At 44.5% G+C, this 20,568-nt stretch overlaps 1 protein-coding gene across 1 annotated transcript in view; it reads left to right on the forward strand.

Moving 5' to 3' along the window:
- SCAI (suppressor of cancer cell invasion) overlaps positions 1-16,744 on the forward strand; it is a 33,110-nt gene extending 16,366 nt beyond the window's left edge. The window contains exons 6-20 of the mRNA XM_033077848.1: positions 1,103-1,198; positions 1,788-1,874; positions 2,347-2,445; positions 3,093-3,189; positions 3,938-4,036; positions 4,627-4,779; positions 5,595-5,696; positions 6,240-6,341; positions 6,960-7,038; positions 9,065-9,164; positions 9,648-9,729; positions 14,053-14,125; positions 14,665-14,838; positions 14,920-15,020; positions 16,068-16,744. Of these exons, the coding sequence (XP_032933739.1) occupies positions 1,103-1,198; positions 1,788-1,874; positions 2,347-2,445; positions 3,093-3,189; positions 3,938-4,036; positions 4,627-4,779; positions 5,595-5,696; positions 6,240-6,341; positions 6,960-7,038; positions 9,065-9,164; positions 9,648-9,729; positions 14,053-14,125; positions 14,665-14,838; positions 14,920-15,020; positions 16,068-16,217 (1,594 nt within the window). The 3' untranslated portion in view covers positions 16,218-16,744. The remainder of the gene's footprint in view (positions 1-1,102; positions 1,199-1,787; positions 1,875-2,346; positions 2,446-3,092; positions 3,190-3,937; positions 4,037-4,626; positions 4,780-5,594; positions 5,697-6,239; positions 6,342-6,959; positions 7,039-9,064; positions 9,165-9,647; positions 9,730-14,052; positions 14,126-14,664; positions 14,839-14,919; positions 15,021-16,067) is intronic.
- The last annotated feature ends 3,824 nt before the right edge of the window (positions 16,745-20,568 follow it).

Genomic DNA, 20,568 nt, shown 5'->3' on the forward strand with positions numbered 1-20,568 from the left:
ACAGAACATGGCTTGGCTTCTGAAGGTGCTGCTTCCCTTGGTCTCTTCCCTGCAGGCTGGGGAGTGGAGTGTGCTGCTTTTCTGTCTGCTGGAGGTGGTACACGAACCAGCACAGTGATTTGAGACGGCATCCCTTGAGGAAATCAATCCTGAATCAAATCAGAGAGGATTCTGTCTTGGAAAAGCTGTTCTGCTTCCACTTGTGGAGTTGTTCCCCCTTTGAATGAGCTTTGGTGTAGATCTGTAGGGAATGTGTGCTCAGTGGCACTCAGGGGTTTGGTCTCCTCTGTTGCATTTGTTTCAAGATTCAGGTTTCTCTTGGGAGATGGGAAGAGTGAGGGTAGAGAGCACAAACCTTTAAAGCCAAAATCCTTAGGGATACATCACAGTTGTGGGGTAGAGCTACAACCCAGCATGGAAATCCAGGGGAGGCAGGAGAGCAGAACTGAGCTGGGTTGACTGACTCACCTTGTAGCACTGGAGACTGACAGGAAAAAAACAGAAGTGCTCAGGTTGTGTCGTGTAACTGTGAGCTAGAGGGTGACAAATGTGGTGATGGTGTAACAGAACCCAGTGAATTAACTAAAATGTGCTGGCCTGACCTGGTGATACTGGAGCAGTGGTTTTGGTTGTGATGTCATAGCCTCTGTTCCTGAAACATGGCCATATCCATGTGAAAAAGATTATTTCCTTAATGAGTAACAGTAAATATTACCAGTCTAAATTAACTGGATTTCCATTGGGTTATTCTGCTTGCTCTTGGGTAGGGTTTTTCCACATTATGATATTTTAAGAATCCAATCTGTCTTTCTGTGCATATTACCATAAAATTACTTCTCTTTTAGCAAAATTGTAAGATGTTTTCAAACACCTGTTGCATGTAGCAACATGATCATTTCCTATTTGGAGAGATCCAGGAATAACAGGTTTTGAGAAACTCTGACAATCATGGTTCTTGTAATTCCAGGTGCAGGCAGAATTCTTAAGTATGTCAAGTGAATCCTGAACAAAGCAGTTCTGACTTTGACACAAACATGCTCCTGTCACGTTGGGCTGACTGGATTCTGCTTCCTAATTCTGCTTTTGTCACTGTCTCTTGCAGGGATTTACCTCAGTATGGGCAGAAGCAGTGGCAATCCTATTTTGGGCGAACATTTGATGTTTACACCAAACTCTGGAAGTTCCAGCAGCAGCACCGGTAAGGAGATGTTGTAGGCAGATGAGCTGTGTGGGTTTAAGTGCAGCTTTAATCTCTGGAATGCCCAGGGCCCCAGCTAAGATTGAGATTTCAGTGTGCTGTTCCAGCATGAAGGGAGGGAACAGCCACTTCCTGCAGTGCTCACAGTCTATTGAATTAAAATGTTGCAGAGTGTTCAGTCTGCCTTTTTCAACAAACCTTTTTGCTCTACCTGAGTGTGTGGTGCTTTAATTTCTTACTGGGGCAGTGATGGATTCTGCAGAGCACAATCTGGAATGGTGTGAAGTCTCTTGCTGCAGTGTGGGCTCTGATCCTTCACACCTTCCTCTGGCTGCACAGACTGCGTGTTCTCCTGGGAAGTTGTGACCTTTTGTTGTGTGTATTTTGTGCAACACACTTAAGCCTGGTTCTGGCAAGTTTATGCAAGATAAATGGCTCTTGTTGTGGGGTGTGAGGGGCTGCTGCTGGCAATGCTGCACTGGTAATGAAGGCTGAATTTGGTCCTGCAATGGCTCTTTGTCTTGTCTGGTGGGATATTCTGGGAAATTTGGGAATCCTTTTAATCTTTCTTTTCTCTCTTGCAACATAGACAAGTGTTGGACAATCGGTATGGGTTGAAGAGGTGGCAAATTGGGGAAATTGCTTCCAAGATTGGGCAGCTCTATTACCATTATTAGTAAGTAAGCACAGAAGAGGATTCAGTGGGCAGTGCAGGGTTAGTGCAGCTGCATGGCAAATGTCTGGGTGCTCAGTCAGGAGGAATCAGTGACTGGGCTGAGCGCCCTGGGGCTGCATGGGGTGCCACGGTGCTGGTCACACTGGTACTGCCCAAGGACTTCCTCCTGCTCCAAAATGCCCTCCCTGCATGCTGCTTTGGACTATTGTGCAAAAGTGTGATTTACAAGTTTGAGAGCTTAATGTTCCTTTAAAGTGTGCAGTGACCCCATCCCTGTACGGGTGGGGGCAGGACGGGCAGCTGAGGTGGGATCCAGCTCTGACATCTGCCCTCCCAGAGCGAGAGTGGCTGTCACAGGATGGCCCTGGAGGAGGGAGCTGTGCCATGGGTGCCCAGGAGGCTGAGGGGGCAGGAGGGAGGGTTTGGTGTGGGGTTCCTGTGGGGCAGTGAGCTGATGGCCGTGTTCCCGCAGCCTGCGCACCTCCGAAACCAGCTATCTCAACGAGGCGTTCTCCTTCTACTCCGCCATCAGGCAGAGGTCCTACTACTCCCAGGTCAACAAAGAAGACAGGTATGTCTGAGGCCCTTTTCAAGACTAGAAAAGTGTGTGGAAGCAGTAAGGAGTTATAAACTGTAGGAGCATTACTGGGATAAAATCCATGTTGTTAAAGGAAGTTCCTTTTAATCTTTCTGCCACGATAGAAAAATAAATTCAGGATAAGTAAGAGTTTTACCGTATGACTGGAAGAATATTCTGTTACCTGGTCCTGGGTAGAAGGTTATTAGCCCCAAAGTTTTGTCATTTAAAATCCTGAGCAGTATCAGTGCTGGGAGCTGGAATGCTGTGGGTGGAAGATGGGTCAGCTGGGCTGCAGCAGAGGAATCTGATTTTCATCAGGCCTTTCAGGGGAACAGCAGCTCATACTGCAGTACAGCAAGGTTTGAAGAGCCAGCCATGGTATCTGACTCTCATGCCCCTGTCATGTAAAGAGGCTGTGGCTTTCTTAAATTATTTTTATGTGCCTGTACTCAATTTTAGCCAAATCTCCAAGCAGCCAAGGGACTATTCATCACCACGTGAGTTCAGTCAGAACTCTTAATCTGCAAGTGTTCAGCCCTGCTCTGGTGTTAAACTCCTCCCCTCCCTTGCCCCTGCTACTTGCCTCTGTTCTATTTTAATCTCAAATTTGGCTGTGGTGTTTTTGTTGTTGTGTCCAGGCCTGAATTAGTGGTTAAGAAGCTGCGTTACTATGCAAGGTTTATCGTGGTTTGTCTCCTGCTCAACAAGATGGATGTTGTAAAGGACCTTGTAAAGGTAGGCTCAAATCAGGATAAACATGCTGAGGGGTAGGAGGATGCTGATCCTCGCTTTTCTACTCTGTCTGACATCCAGCACAGGGAATACCTTCTGTGATTCAGACATTTAATAATGACACTTCTCAAGATCAAATGGTTTGGTAGCATTGTTTGAACAGCAAGTAAAAATACTCCAGTAGGTGCAGCCCAGACAGGGAGGTGCCCTGGAAGTGCAGAAAAGGAACAGCAAGCTGCTCCCCACAGCATATGCTTCCCAGCCCCTCTGACAACCTCTCTTCAAGCAGTTCCTGGGCTTGACAGCTTTGTGTAGGTTGCATTGCTGTCTGTGTCACAGCTCCCTTGAACTGCAGCCTTAGCTTAGCACAGCTAAACCAGCCACACCATCCCTTCCTCAAGGTATTTAAAGTTACTTGCAAGCTGAAATTTGAGTCCCTGGTATCCATAGCTTATGGTAATAACCAGTGACATAGCTGTGAGTGGGATAATTATACTTAACTCCAGATATTCTTTGCATTTGGACCTACGTAAAAGACAATTTGCATTGCCAGAACTCCGTGTAGCATTGGCATTCTGTCTGCTGAAAGAGCGCGTTTTGGCTGGCATGTTAGGAGCGTGCTGCATATGTTCTCAAGGAATTTATTTATTTATTATTCTTAAAGGCCAGCACAGCTAACCAAATAGAAGGTTACTGACTGCCTGTTAGGTTCTAGGACTGACTGTGTCTGTCTCTGGACTGTTTACATCAGGAGCTGTCAGATGAAATTGAAGATTACACGCATCGCTTCAATACTGAAGATCAGGTGGAGTGGAACCTGGTTCTTCAGGAGGTGGCAGCATTTATTGAGGTGAGAACACCATCCCCTGCAGTGGTTTTCTGTCTTGTTGGTGGAAGTGTTCCTGTATAGCAGGGGTGCCAGTGCAGGGACAGTTTGCCTGTCCCATGAATCACTGACACATGGTCACAGGAATATTTAAATATTGCCAGAATGGGTGGCAGCATTATCATTCACTCTCTTCCTTTGCTATTCATTTCTACAAAGGGAAAGCAGGCTAAAATAGGCAAACTAAAATTATTATGAATGTAGGAATATCAGTTTATTCTGCATGAGTATGTAAAGCTGTTGATGACATTGGACTCCTCAGGTAAAGCTGAAGCAGAGTCCATGTCACTGGAGGCAGTATGCTTTTCTCTTTGCTGTACCTTCATCTGCTTGCCCCATGTATTTCTTGCAGTCCCTAAGAACTTGGCTCTTCCAAGTGGGAAGGCTTTATCCTGTAGCCTGCATACAAATACACAAATACATGTATGGCAAATTTAAAAAGCTGCCTCGTTTGTGAAATGTTTATTGTAAGTGCTAAGACCTGTGGACTTCTCTCTGACTGCAAATGTGTATGCTTTCCTGAATTCTTGATTTATTCTGGTTGCTTTTTTTAGGCAGACCCTGTCATGGTTTTAAATGATGACAACACCATTGTAATCACCTCTAACAGGCTTTCTGAGACGGGAGCTCCGTTGCTGGAGCAGGGCATGATAGTGGGACAGCTTGCTCTTGCAGATGCGCTCATTATTGGGAACTGCAACAACCAGGTAAAGGAAGTGCTGGGCACCTGGGTTTGCATCTTTGGAGTCCCCCCATGACATCCCTTCTGATCCTGCAAAACAAATTCCAACAGAGGAGAACACTGAAATAGTTTTATTGTGATGGCTGCAGTGGTAGCAGGAGGAAGAGGGTTCTCAGAAATAAGAGCTAAAATGAAATGTCAGATATTAGACCTATAGTACTGACATCTTATTGTTTATATTCAACATGTCAATTTAGTAGATACAATTGATTTTCATGTACTGGATTATTTGTAACAACATTCAAGCATGGGAAACATACATCTAGAAAAAACTTGACTTAAGTTTTCATTTGACTCACTCCAACTTGTTGCAACTTCAGTGGCAACAGGAAGGTTTTCAAAAGACATTCTAGGTCCTGTTTTTAGGTGGTAATGATAGTGAAGTTATACAAATTTCATGACTTCTCTCTGAGCTCTTTTTAGCTAAGGGAGTTCTATTTAAACTATACTTCATCTGTCTTTGTCAGATTTTGTCTGAATTCATAGTACACAGCCATTTCAGCACTGATTTGTACATGTCCCAGAGAAGCCTGTGATTTGGAAGCAGGGATCTGCAGTGCAGTAACTTGGCCTGGTGGATCAGTAACAAATAGACTTTGTCTTCTGTGAGATCTTATAGAAGTCATTCCCAGCTCTTTAGAGAGTCAAAGATGACACAGACAGACAATGACCCTGAGAGAGAATGATCTCTCTGGTGTGCAGAGTCTCCTAGGTGGATAATTCCAGAGAAATTCTGTTTAATGTGTATCTGGCAGAATAAACTGTGTGGCTCTCTTGCAGGTCAAGTTCAGTGAATTAACAATCGACATGTTCCGAATGCTGCAAGCCCTGGAGAGGGAACCCATGAACTTGGCATCACAAATGAACAAACCTGGAATGCAGGTGAGTCCCACTTCAGTAAAAAACCTGGCAACGCATCTTAACTGGGATTTTTGTTTGATTGATTTAAGTAGTGTACTCTTTCAATATTGTCACTGTGCACAGCAGGTTAGTAAAGGTGGAGTAAACTTCACTAGAAATTAGGGAAGGGTAGCTCAGATTACTAAGCCATGTGAAAGTTAATGTCCCCTTCAGAGAAAGCATCAAGTGTTCTGTCTGGGGCAAAAAGAAAATACGAAGATTTAAAATTCATTTAATTGAGATGAAGTGTGAATTTTGTCACTCATTTCTTAGGTGATACATGAGAGATTAAGAAAGGTTTAGTTCACAAGTTTCAGTGAGGGATAATATAAAGTTCTGGTTTGAATACTGTAGATCTTACTTTACTGTGTAGTAGGAAATGCAGAATGGGCAGACAATTTGTGTGGGTAGTGTGTTGTAGATGAGCATTCTACTAAAGAGAAATTTAGAGGGTTATGAAACTGCTTTGATAATGTCTGGTTGTTGGGGTTTTTTGAGTAGTATTTTGTTTATTTCTTTTAACAGGAGTCGACAGAGAAACCAGCCAGGAGGGAAAACCCCCATAAATACCTACTTTATAAACCAACTTTTAGCCAGCTATATACATTTTTAGCAGCATCATTTAAGGTTTGTGAAATCAGTGAATTTATTTGTGATAAAAAATATCCAGGACTGTTTGTGAAAATGAATGAAATGTGGATCTCCATTGATCTGGAGAGTAGAAAAGTTTTAAGAGTATTCTTTTATTTCATAGCATACCAAGCACAGACCAAAATCAGGGAAGTGCATCAGGAGATAGTAGCTATACAGTGCTTGAGAGCAGCAGAATCTCCAGTCCTGTATCCCATTGGAGCTGAGAACAAAGCTTCCTGTGTGATGGTTTGGGAGTTGGGGTCTGTGTGGATCTTGGCAGTTTTGGGTTCCACATCTTGGATGGCCTCAGATCTGGATAGATAGTAAGAGTCTGTGTGGAAACAGATGCTTTCTCAGTGCTGCTTGGAGCTCTGATATCAACCTGGAGGTTTGTGAGGAGAAAATCTCAGAAAATTGCAGACATTTCATCAGGTGACACTTTGGGTCTGTTGTGTGTCAGGGCAAATCCACGTACCAAGAGCAGAGTGGAGGGAGCCACAAGCAGGAGTAGCACAATTATAGTAACAATGTGCTTATGAAGGTATTGATTCAGTATTAAAATAAAGTTGTACCTTTCTTCCCTTGGCACTGGTGCCCCTGTTTGCCTTGCAGGAGCTGCCTGCCAACAGCGTGCTGCTGATTTACCTGTCTGCCACGGGCGTGTTCCCATCAGGTCGTTCGGATAGTGAAGGTACAATAAAGGAATGCTCCCTGTCATGAACAGGGCTTGAATTCTCTTCATGTTCCAGGACAAGTGACCAAGAAAGATGTCACAAAGCTCCTTTTAAAAGACAAGTCAATTCGATTCTCCTGTCTGCTTAGTAAGATAGCCTTTGTTTTCCACAAACAATAATTAAATCTTTGTGTTTTAATTAGTGTGCATTAACCTGAGAACTTTTCAAAGGACACATCCAGTTTCTGATGCATCTGAAGTATTAAAAGCCTCCCAATTGTGAAGACCACATGGCTCAGCTGATGCATCAGCACAAAGTTGATAAAATGGCTCAGTGGCACTCTGTGGTTCTTTCCAATGCCCGGCACCAGGAGAACGTGTGGCCAGGACCTGGGTGGTGGAAGGACTCAAGCAGCTGCAGGGACTGGTCTATTTGCACGCTCATTAACCTGACAATTCAAGCCCTTCTCATGATTTTTGACAATTCCCCTCACCTCACCCTCCTGTTCTTTTCAATCTAGCAGAATATTTGGATGCAGCTGCAATGTAAAAGCTGAAAACTGGTTGGCTGAAGTAAACATGGTCCAAAGATCTGTTTATATAATTCAAGAAAAAAAATCAAAATAACTTTTTAACATCCTAAATATTATTAAAACCTCATCGGTTTGAAACTTGCATTCCTTTATAAGATGCATGCTTTGTCCTCCCCAGTGCATGATTTATAGAGCTATCAAAATGTTAAAAGAAAAAAAAAATCCCTGTCAGCTTTGGATGGTGGCAGTGATTTTTTAAAATGCTTTTAACATTTTACTTCTTGCTGCAGCTTGGTGATAGGTCCTAACTGAAGTGTGTTCTCTGAAGCCTGTGGTGTGTCCCCCTCTCTGCATGTGTTGTTTCAGCTTGAGACCTTGTGGCAGAGGCACCCAGGCTCAGTCACCTGAGGAGCTCTGGCTCAGTGAATCCATCACAACTGCGTTCTTTTAATAAGGTGGTGTGGTCTGCACACAGGTCTGCCTTATTAAAAGGGAGAGCAGCTGCAAGCTGCACTGTGCATTGCCTGCAAGCAGTGTGTTTGGCAGACCATGTGAGGTGTTTGTAACAGTGCTGAATTAATGTTTGTTCTGTTCCTGATTTTGTATCCCCAATGCTTCCCTTAAATGGAAAGGCGCCTTGTATCCAAACCTGAAAAAAATTTCATTTGGTGGCCAAATGTGGGTCAGCCAAGTCTGCAAATGTATGACAGAATGAGGAAACTCTAATACTTGATTTTATTAAAGTTAGTGACATTTCATACCCATACCAATGGCAGAAATATTTCTTGGTATCTTGGATTTGATATTTTTTGTAGCCATTGCTTCCATCTTTGCACTCCGTCAGACATTCAGGGGTAGCTTAGTTTTGCAAATTTAGCAGAATATTCAGCTTACAGTGGGAACACATGTCCAGGGTGTGTGCATGTGAAAATTGTGAATTCTCACTTTGAGATCTTGAAATACAAACCTTTGCTAAAGATTTGAAATATGGTTAGAGCTGTTTTATCTCTTTGCTATTCTGAGTTCTCTCTTCTCCCCTTTGCAGTGTTAGAACTGCAAATGACAGAAGTATTTCTAGTATTTTTGATTCATTTAGCCTTATTTTTAAATCAAATTCTGAATCTGGAATATGCAAACTCATACAGTAATTTTACAAAGGTATTAATTTTCCTATGTCAGACATGTAATGGGTTTTAATCTTTTTTCTCTATAGTGGAACGAGCCAGTATTTGGATCATTTGCATTAATGTTTGTGGGTAAATAGTGAATAATTAAATTAGAAGTTATGAAGTTGCATTCCTTGCTTCTATTTGATAGATGCTGAAATTTCTAGAAAAGCATAAAAAGGAATATTCAGTTAGTGAAGTCTCCACATTCCTCTCTCCCCTGCAGTAGTTCAGATTCCTTTAGTTTTCTGGGATTTGTTGTTGCTTCCTCCCCTCCATGTAACCACTGAATGTGTGAGAGGGGTGAGTTGCCCCTGCTGATTTCAGCTTCCCTTTGCCCTGAAGGTCCGTACGATTTTGGGGGCGTGCTGACCAACAGTAACCGCGACATCATCAATGGGGACGCCATCCACAAGCGCAACCAGTCCTACAAGGAGATGCACTGGTCAGTGTCCTGCTGTGGTCAGCGTCCTGCTGCACACCTGCACGTCCACAGGAGTGTGTCTTTCACAGAGGAAAATGCATCAACACCTCTGGAGTTCAAACTCCTCGGTGCAGGGCATCATAATGGGGGTTGGCTCAAACACTTAGAAATGAATGTGCGGCTTTAAATGATTATTTAAACAGCCTTAGTTATGTAAGTTAATATAAGTTCTTAATTACTGACAAGCTTCAGATCAGTGGTGGATGATTTGTCAAGAAGTTGAACATCTCCTAAACTAGTAAGAAGACTAGTAAACAGTCCATATTTATAGACAAATACAGACAATAGTGCAGTTGCTCTCTGAGGATGAATGTGGGACTGGGGCATGGGAAATCTGTCTGCTTTTTATCTGGCTGTGGGCAACTGCGTGGCTGAGACTCTTGTGCAGTGTGTCAGAGCTGTGCAGCAGCTGTGGTGCTCTGAGGTGTCCCTTTCTCTTTGCAGCCTTCACCCTGGAGATCTCTACCCTTTCACCAGAAAGCCCCTGTTCATCATCGTGGATTCTTCCAACAGCGTTGCCTACAAGGTAAGGCCCTTGGGGGCAGCTCCTCGTGTGGTAGGATACAGTGCCAACCCCTAGTTAGCTCACACTTCTAACAGGCTATTTTTTTAAACAGTTTGTATTCAGTCTTTCTTTTCTTTTGAGGTTGTGCATGCTAGTCAGGATCTGACCCTATGAATAGGAACAAGAGGAGAAGCACATGAACAGCCGCTCATTGGAAAGTAATAAATCCTCCTGGAGGGAAAAAGGTTCAAGATTGCCAAGGTCTCTGGTGGGAGGTTTACTTTTGTTTTATACCAAAGACAAATCTCAATGTGTGTGTATGGGGGAGGGAGATAACTAATGTGCTCTTCTTTTTTCCAGTCATCCAACATTCAGTTGCTTTTAAGCAACAGAAAGGAGTCAAAGCATTGAGCCTGATCTTATTAAACACGGGGTGTCTGTGTCTGAAAAGTGTCTGAACCAAGGAAGTAACAAGCCTCAAATTAGCATCCAGTGTCACTGTAGAGTGGTGTTTGCTTGGACAGTGAGCCTCCTTCCTAGGGTGCTCTGGACTTACAGTAGAATTGCTCCATGCCAAATCACCTCTGGGAATCTGCAGTTCGGGTAATACAGAAGCAGGCATTGCACTCACGGTGGCCAGTTGAACCTGGAGAGCATTACACATGTATTTCATTCATGAATGGCGTAATAAGAATGTGCTATATCTGGGGAAAGTGCCACTTCTTCTGTGTTCCTTTTTATAGCTCCATTATGTGCAGTGAGGGAAGGGAACATCCACAGCTGCGTTTCGGAGGAGGAACAGGGACGTCTAGTGGCCAGAGCAACTTGTGCCTTGTTCAGTGTCCACAGGCTGTGCTGGTTGTTTTCAAGGCATGTGTTGGCCAAGGAGAGGTACTAAATCAGTGCTCAGTGTGATTCAGGATAGTTCTGATTCAGGAGATTCTGAGCCAGGGAATTCCTGCCAGGCAGCCAAATAATGATCTGTCCTCTCTGTTGGGTCTGTGGTTTGTTGTAGTGTATTGCGTCTCAGAGGGCTTTTTAAAACAAAAGTTCACTGCACTGGTTTCAGAGTGAATCTGCTTTTTCTTGAATTCCCTTCCTCATTTAAATGGAGGGAAACACAATTGGAATTATTTACTAGGGTTTCTGAGAAAGTGAGCATTTGGAAGGGATTTATTTCCCTACGCTCCTTCCTCACATTCATTCTGGTGTAACACCAGGGGGATTGGTTTTCTTTCAGGGGAAAAAGCTACAGCTTGTGTTTGGTTTTTGGTTTGGTTTTGGTTTTTGTACCACCTTCCTCTCTAACAGAATTGTTAAAAGATGTCAAGTGGATCAATTCTGTAAGAGAGCAGAGGATTCCAGCTCTGGACAGACTGGGGTTCTGTGTAAAACTTAGAGCAAAGGACCTGTTTGGGGCAATAGATTTCCACATGTAGATTCATAGGTCTTGTGAGAACAATGTTATGTGTTTACAGTAGAATTTGCTTTTTTTTTTTTCCTTTTTTTTTTTCTTTTTCTATTACATTTAAATTTGGTAATTAATTTTTCTTCAGATTTAGTGGGCAGGCAGTAAGCAACTCTGTACCTTCCACAGAGTTTCTTTTCCTTGTTCTGCAGTGAGCTGGCAGGGGTGTAAAACCCATCAGTGTTCAGCTGGTGGAGAGCATCCAGCTCTTCCTGTGTGGAAGGAGCACAGAAATGTGAGCTTTGGAAGTATTTCAGGACAGAATTATAGAAGTGGCTGCTGGGAGCACTGACCCAGATCAGAACAGAGTGGGCAAAACTGCAAGGAACCTAAAAAGAAATAAGTTCAGCATCTCAGAAGTGACATTCACCTTCCCCATCTCTTGCCACTGAACACAGGTAGATGTGTGAGGGGACTGGTTTAGGTGACTTGTTTTGTTTTCCGCTGCAGGTTCATGGCAGAGCTCTCAGTGTCAGTGTTTGCAGCCTTTGTACACTGCTGTGGTTGTGCTGGGGTCCCAGAGTGCCCTGACAGAGCTGTGACTGTCCCTGGGGGCTGGCAGGTGGCTGGAGGCTCAAGGGCTGGCAAACAAAGAGGTTCTGTGCAACCCTGTGAGGAGCTGAAGTCAATACTGACTTTTCCACGTGGCTGCTCTGATCCTTCCTGGTAGGACAGGAGCTATCCTGACATTTAAATGTCACTGCCAGCAGTACCAGCAGGAACAGCAACTGCTCACACATCCTTTTCTGCAGCCCATTCCTGCTCTCCTGCACGCATCCCCATCCTCTCCCTCTCTCTGGAGGACTTAAATGGTGATGACTGAAAGTCAGTCCTGCCAGGAAGTGACTTGCCAGTTTGTCAAATCAGCAGCACTTGAACAGCTTCCTCCCCTGTATATTTAGCTGAAAGTGGAAGATAACTGCAAATCGAGCATATCTACTGAAAGCTGTGATTTTTTTTTTAACACTTCCATTTAAATATAGCTGTCTGTGTGTTCTTGAAGGTTACCACTGCATATGTGGATGAAATAATATTTTTAAATCAATATCTTCCTGTAGCTGTGGTTGTCTAGGATCATGGTAAAATGCAAAGTCTTCAAACCAAACCAAACCAAAACCTCCAGCCAGTGAGAATGCAAGGCCTTTGTCAGTGATGTGGTGTAAATACTCAGCTTAGCAAAGCTTAAATGTGAAGTGACTGCTTTTGGAGATGATGGGCAGTTCCTTCTAGGAAGGACATGTACATGGCAGCAAAACTTCTGTTGGAAAACTTGAACACTGGAGAAAAAACCAGTCAATTTTGAAACAAAATGGGGTTTATCCTTTTTGGGGTTGTCAATGCACTGAAGGGTAGGGCTTTCCATATCCAGACCTCCTGTCAACATCTGGGCTGCAGGGCAGGTTTTCCTTTCCACACAGAGTCCAGAGTGCTCCCATGCTGTGCCTGAGACCCACAGGTGGCCCAGGGGTGCTCTGGGCTGCAGGGCTGCTCTCACTGGGCAGGGCTGCTTTGGTCTGACTGAGTGACACATGATGGAATTAATTAAACATGTCATTCTGCTGATGGCCCTGGGCGTACTGGAGAAGGTCAAACCTTGCCAGTGTGTGCACAGTTCCTACCAGCAGTGTCTGGGGTGACTCCTGAAATTTGAAATGCTTCTTTCACCAATTCCTGGCCTGTTCTTACTGTCTGCAAGGGAGCTGTCTTTGTTTCTTCCTTAGACACCAAACCTTAGCATCCAGCATTATCAGTCTTCCTAATGAACTAGGAGGGTTTTTAGCACTACTCAGCACTCTGTCAGAGATGGGAAATGTTTTATTTTGATTAGACTAGATTTCTGTCTCTAGTATTTAGCAGATTTAGATCAAATTAATTCTGTAAAACTAATATAGCTGAAATATACTGCCTGGAAGGTTCAATTGAATTATGCAGAGGCCAAAACGAATTCCACAATTAACTTTTTGAGGATTTTATACAAGCAGGTACTTGTGGTGGTGCATGTCTTGTGTTTGTAAACTGCAGTTTTAAGAATCTAATCTGCAGATGTGTGTGTGGCACTCATTTACTCTGGAGGCAGGGTTTGAGTCTGTGCTCTGAAAGGATGCAATCCCATTTTCTATAGCTTTGCAAGCCTTCAGTTTTAAGAAAGCTGTTGTGGTGAGAGCTGTTGAGGTTTGGTGCGTGATTTTTGGCTTTTTTGCTTTTGTGATAATTGTTTATCAGACAGATGCACAGTAGGACTTTACCAGGTAAATATTGGTGAAAATGGGAAATGGTGGTGTTCCAGGATCTGGAGGAATTCTTGTGCAATTGGACACTTTGGCAACATTTAAGGTGGTGGTGAAAGGGGCATGAAATGAGTGTTGTAAAACGAGGGCTCAGTACAGCAGATGTTAAGGTTGTGACATACTTGCTTTAAAGGAAACTTAACTTTAAATCTTTCCTCTGGGCCCTCCTGTTTCATCAGACATAGCTCCTCCTGATAGAAAGAAAAGGGGAAAGAAATGATTTTGACTGGGCAGTTCAGTGGTGTTGAGGGAAGATGCTAAACACAATTGCTTTCACTTTTACTGCAGAACATGATTTTTTTATTTTCAAGTAATGTGTTACTACTGAAAGCCATATTTCCATGAAATTAGTGTCTGCCATCAGTAGCAATGAAATGAGAGAATTGTAATTCCTTTAAAATGTAGTTGGTTATGTTCCTTCTGTGCTGTGATCTCTGAGCAAGTGAACTTGTCAGGCTCATTGCCAATGCTGAGCTGTGTGAGGGGCATTAGTTCTTCTGTTGTTAATATAATTTGTACCCTTGACTTGCTGAATATTCAAGGCAAGCAAAGTGACCATCAATACTTCAAAATTCTTATCTGTTACAGAATTTCACAAACTTATTTGGACAGCCATTGGTGTGCTTGCTTTCTCCAACAGCATATCCAAAAGCATTGCAAGGTATGTGCAGTATTGCATTTCCCATCAAGCTGCAGTTGCATCCTGTGTCTATCCCAAACAGAACTTAGACTCTTCAGGAAAAGACAGCTTTTCACTACTGTGTAACCCCTAAATCAGGATACCAGTCCAGGAGATGTATGATAAAGTTTAGCTGTATATCTGGTAGATAATTTGTTCCAGTGCTGATGACATTTCCACAGATGGCTCCAGCAGGAGCTGGGAGCAAAGGCTCGCTCTCCTACACGGAGAGAGGAGGTGGCAGCCCAGCGTGGGGCGATGGTGGCTGTCACAACTCTGGGCAGCTTTACTGCTCCCAGGAAGGGAGCAGAGCCAGTTCAGGTGTCGTGGTGTTAATGCTCAGCTCCAGCAAGCCTTTGCTGGCAGTCACTGATCAGGTCTGCAGAGAAGCTGTGGCTAACACACAGGAGCTCTCTGTGACGGAATTTAGCGGGTGAGCGGCTTCCTTGTGTGGCAGGGACACATTTCTGTTTCATGTGCCAAATGTATCCCTTTGTCTATTGATTTATTTTTCCTTTTAGATCAGTCTCAGCGGGGTAGCCTCTTCACACTCTTTCTGAACAATCCGTTAATGGCATTCCTGTTTGTCTCTGGATTATCAAGCATGCGCCGAGGCCTGTGGGAGAAGTGTCAGGATTACCTCAGAAAAATCAACCGGGACATTGCCCAGCTGCTGACCCACTCCCGCTCCATAGGTACGGCCTGGCCAGCCCCAGCTGAGCCTCTCAGGGGGGTCTGAGCCTTTCTAAGCCCAGCTTTCTTTGCCTTCTGCACAGATCAGTCCTTTCTTCAGTTTTTCGGGGATGAATTTCTTCGCTTGCTTCTCACAAGATTTATCTTCTGTTCGGCTACTATGAGGATGCACAAAATCTTCCGGGTATGCAGGGATGTCTGTGCCTTTGTGGGAGCTCCAGAGCTGTCCTGGCTCAGGTGGGAGGGTGCAAGGGCTGAGCAGCACCTCAGGAAGGTGACTGCTGCTCACATGCTGTCCCTGCAGCTCGCACTGGGGCTGTGCCTTTTGTCTCTCCAAAGGGACAAAGCCTTTGGCTTGCAGCAGCCTCAGTCCTGCACCTAGCACAGCAGTTCAGTTATGGCACTCTGGACAGCCTTGTCTGCTAGAAAAGTTCCTCTTTATAACTTTAGATTATTATTTCTACACAACCAAAACGGTACAGAACAAGAATATGAGAGGAAGTGGGGGGGAGTGGGTCATTATTTCTGCAATGTGTTCATGTGAATGGGTTTTGAAAGTTCTTTGAAGTGTAAATGAATACACTGAATAGGAAGATGGTATTTTGCCTCCCTGTTGGGTAAAGCTGTGCCAACAGAGAAGTCTGCTCTGCATCCACACCATTTTATGTGAGTGTTGGCATATAAACTGCCTGCTCCATTTTAAACACTGCAGGGAAAAGTGGGACTGGGGCTTGGAAAGGTGCAGCATTCAGCTGAGGAGCTGCACACATCCAGCAGCTCCCCAAGCCTAAGTCAGCTCCCTGGGCTGCTCTGATACCAGGGAAAAGAAGTAGGTCTGTGTTAGTGGGGAGAGATTTGCCCCCAGTGCCTTAGGTATTGGTTTTAGGATGAGCTGAATCTCCCACAGGAGATGCTTACATGTCTGTAATTTCAAGAAATGAACTCCAGCCTAGTAGGTGAGTACAGGTGAATATTTTTGGTCTCTTTTAGTGATTTTATATTTTTTCTGCAAAGCCTCGGTAAAGATACCAATAACTATCTGAGATGAACAGGCATTTGTATTGCCACTGTGACCATCTCTGAGTCAAAGAGAAAACTGAAAATTCTAGAATGTTTTCTATCTCTGTGCCATACTGAATAGATTAGGGTGAAATTGGCCTTTTGCAGTCTTCTTCCTCGAGGATGTGAAAGAAATGAGTGTCTGATTCTCTTTGTTTTCACTGTCATCTAGCAGGAGACTCGAAATTATCCTGAATCTTATCCTCAGCTGCCAAGAGATGAAACGGTGGAGAACCCTCACCTCCAAAAGCACATTTTGGAGCTGGCTTCCATACTGGATGTTAGGAATGTTTTCCTGGAAAACACACTCGATGACTATTAAAAGAAACTGTCTTAGTGCAAAGGGGATTCCCTGGCCACAGATTTTGAATGGTGCAGTTTTATAATGTGAAAATCATAAAAGGAAGTACTTGATTTTATTTTTAAATTTAGGACCATTATTTTAAAAAGTAATAATAAACAGCTGTTAGTTGAGCTGTTCCATTCTGTATGGGGTCAATTTTATAAGCAGAAGTTTTCATGTCTTTTAAATGTTAAACTAAAGAATCACTAGAGGTTTATTTCTGGTCTTGTGGCTGTCAACCACATTTCCAACAGCTGATCCTAAGCATAGAGGTATTATTGGTTACCTTTAGCCCATATTTGTGGAAATCCTTTATTTTTGTACAATTTTAAGAAATTGGAAAGAAAAAAAATCAACAGAAAAAAACCAATATTTTATCCCCAAAGAGTTTGGATTTGAAATGGTAAAGATGGAACCACACAGTGCAAACCAACAATAGCAATAACACAGATTCCTTCATAACAAATATATTTTTTCAGTCTTAGGCAAGTGAGGAGACAAAACTGTGGACAATTAAGTTGCATTTGGAGCAGTGCTTTGAAGTGAATTTGTAAAGATACTTCATGCTCCCTTAAATTTGGTGCAGCAGTTTTCTGTATGAACTGTGCACTGCTGGCCAAGGACCTGGCTGGGCAGGTGGTCAATAGGTGAACAAACTGCAAACCCTGAGTCAGCCCCCACCTCTCACTGCCACAGGAGCAGGGGGCATTCTTCAGCTGGAGGGACTGTTTAGAAATTCCAGCATTTCCAGCAGGTGTTACCCTCCTGTGTGTGTGTGGGTGCAATGTGTACCTGCTGGCAGGAGCTGGGGGATGTCCCATTATTGCTGATGTCACAGTGCTGTTCCACCCCTGCTGTCACCCGTGTGTCTGACCCTGCTGTGCCACAGGAGAGGTGCTGATGTTCCCCTGCAGGTGAAGCCAAATGGGAGCTGCTGTGACCCCCTGGATGTTTTGCATGTCCCCCCATGACCCAGCCCTGCCCTGGAACAGGAGCAGTGAGGGGCTGTAACTGAGGCAGCTCCTTTGGCTCCCCAGCCCAGGAGCTCAGCGTGGTGTCTGCAGGAGGACAGTGGCCTTTGGGACGGTGGCCTTTGGGCAGGGCTGGCTGGAGAAGACTCTTGTGGCTGCTGGGAAGAGTGCTGGCTGGCTCATTTGGGACTGCACTGCCTGCTCTGCAGAACTAGAGGAGCTCTGGCAGCTCCTGGCAGTGCAGGGTGAGCAAGGATGAGGGAATGGAGATACTTCATTAAATGGAAAAGCCAATTGTCACTGTTCCATGGGCTGCTAGAAAAGCGAGAGGACAAGTCCAGTCAGTGCTTTTTGTTGAACCCCAGCCATGCCTCTGTGCTTAGGTGGAAACAGTGCAGAACTTGTGACTGCTGTAGTGTCATGGCAGTCCTGGGTGCAGAGCATCACTCAGGGTGTGATCTGGTCAGCCAGAACAGCACTGGTGGATCCATTCTGCTGAGGGAGCACAGTGTGGAACAGCAGGAACAGCTGCAGTGTAGCTGGGGAGTTTGCATGGAGGTTCTTTGGGCTGAAGCTCGCACCATCCATTCTTTATTTCCCAAGTGTACAAAATCCTGTGAATGCTCGTGTTTGTCCTAAGCAGTCTTGAAGCTGGTACATTGAGACCCCCCCTTGGTGCTGCTCTTTGGACTCTGGCAGGACTTCATTTCCCAGGCTGTGGAGTCTGTTCTGAGGAGTGTGTGTTCGTGTGTGTGCATGTGTGTGCTCGGCGTTTGTGTGTGTATGTACAGTACACATACATCTACTGGCTGGTGTAAATTGTAAATATGTATATATGTATAGGTACTTGTATATGTATTAAAAAGAATGAACCACTACAGTGTCTATATACAAAATTTATATATACACACATACGCCATGTTGGGTGGATTCCTAAAGGTGCTGCAGATCTTTTGTGGTTGTACTAAAGGTTATGGCTCTTGCCACTGTAACTTGCTGTTTCCAGGGACTTACCCTTGGACCTTGAAGTGGTTGATAACTGATTCCAGGTACAGGAGCCCTTGGTTAGGCAGGGGAATGGGCACCCCTGGATGTAACACCGTGATAAGATCGTGTATTTACTGTGAAGCTGATCCTGCCTTTCTGCCTGGTAGGAGGCCCCCAGTTGCTGAAACGTGGGATTGTATGTGGAGGCTAAAGATGCAGGAAGCCTTTAATGCAGCAGCAAGTGAGAGGCAGGTTTTCTGTTGCTGTTCCTCTACCAGCAGTGTTCAGCTTGCATGGAAAAAGGGAATTGAGTTTTCCCCAGCTCACTGCCTTCCACCCAAATGTTTTTGCTTTGCTTTAGCTTTTGCTTTGATGAAGCTATTCTTATTTTGGTTCCATCTCTGTGGAAAAGAAAAGAGATTGCTGTTTCCAAGCAGAGGAGTGATGATGATGATGATTCCACTCGTGTGGGCTGGTGAACCTCTGGGACATTGCTTGTGAACTGGCTGGGAAAGCCTTGGTGCTCCTCACCTTCATTTAGCCAGTGGGGAGTCCTTGCTTGTGACCTGAGAGGCTTCTACCATTTGCAGCCCTTCGAGGAAGTTCTGTTTGCTTTTTGCCAAGGTAGATCTCATCAGAGAAGAATGCACTTTTTAAAATACAAAACGCCCTGAAGAAGCTGGAATGTAGGAGGAGAATATAGGCCTTGAAAATTAGTTCAGAAGTTGAACTTAGCAGCAGTGACTGTCCAAGTCAAAAATTAATTCTTGAGGTTCCTAATTCTCCTCTTACCTGCTGATCTTTGTTAGAAAGTCGAGTGCTGGGACGTTCAAAGATAAAGATTTCACTCCTGTTGTGTTGGGAGGAGTATGGAATTGTACTGTGGAAGCAGGGGGCTCATACCCTCTGTCTGCTCTAGCTGTAGCTAGGATGAGTGTCTGGTCTTGGATTTTGAGCCAGCCCCTTCTTTCCCACCCAAAGAACTGCATTCAAGATGAAAATGTTGATATTTTCCCCTCCAAGTAAAAGCTTGTCTTGTTTAAACTGAGTCATTCTGAACTTGTGCTACTGTGTGCTCTGTGCTATGGTCGTAGGTACCTCTCGGTGTATGCTTGTGTGTACTGAAGAAAATCTGGTTTCTGTATCTTGCAGTCCTCAGTGTGGAAGCGAAGCAAAGACTGAACCATTTTTAAGTGAGAAGAGAACAAATCCTTTTCTTCTCAGGCCTGATGCCTTCCCTCTTGTCTCGCTCTCCCTTTCTCCATGTATCTTTATTGCTTATATTAGCGGAGAAGACTTGCCAGCACCAGGCAATGCCAAATTAAAGGGGTAAATTCTGCATGTAATACATTGAGAGGACAAGGTGAACTGGACCAGCTGTGTCCTTACAGGACTGCTCCTGCCTGGCTCCCTCCTCCCTGCATGTGGTGTGCTCAGATGAATCCTGCTCCCACTGTAGGTTTGTGCTCCTGCTCAAACTGGCTTTGGAACATCTCGCCAAAGTTACTGCTGTTGCCTTTTCCCCCCCTTTGACTTCTCAAAATAACAGTGATAGGGCAATGCAGGGTTATGAGTCTTAAATGCTCTGGTTTTTAGTTCCTCTTGGGATGTGATGTGTCATTTTGCTTTGTGCACCAGCTAAATGGAGCACTAACTTCCACGAGCTGTGCAAACAGGACTTGCTCCCTGGAGTGCTTTCTTGAGAAGTTTCAGGACCTTTCTTTGAGTGGTTCAGACAAAATAATGTCTGTCAAGTCATGATTGAATAACCCCTCAAGACTGTTCCCCAGGGAGGTTCCAGAGATGTCTTTAAAGGATCATAGGAAACAGATCAGGGCAACAGGAAATTTGGCTTCAATTAATCATCTTCAAAAGCTACAATTTGAGTAGCTCTGGTCAGGCTTCTCCCCTGAGGATGGGATGGAAGTGCTGTTCCACAGCCCATCCCTGAGTTAGGAAGCACCTCCCCTGCCTCGCTGCCTCCCCTGTCCTGGAACCATGCTGTGCTGCAAGTCTGCTCCTTCCCAAAGCTAAAAATATTGGAATCTGTCTGAACAACTGTTTTGTCTTGAGGTTTCTTTTGTAAAAGCTTTGCCTGTGTTTGATTCCTCAGTAAGTGTCCAGCTGTGGGGAGCTGCTCTGTGCTGCTGTGGCTGCTCCTGGGGCTGAGGCAGCTCTGCAGGCAGGAACAGTTGTATGAACAAGGGAAAAAAATGTAATGCAGAGAGCTGGAAACTGCTCTGTGCACCTCGTGAGGTCAGACTGGACACAGCAGCTGGGGCAGAGCTCTCCGGAGCAGTTACGCTCTCCTGGAGGGGCTCTCTTACATTTGTGACATCAGACTTTCAGAGCAATACTGTTGTGTGACCAAA

This window comes from Catharus ustulatus, chromosome 21 (genome assembly GCF_009819885.2).
Source record: "Catharus ustulatus isolate bCatUst1 chromosome 21, bCatUst1.pri.v2, whole genome shotgun sequence".
NCBI classification, from domain to species: Eukaryota; Metazoa; Chordata; class Aves; order Passeriformes; family Turdidae; genus Catharus; species Catharus ustulatus.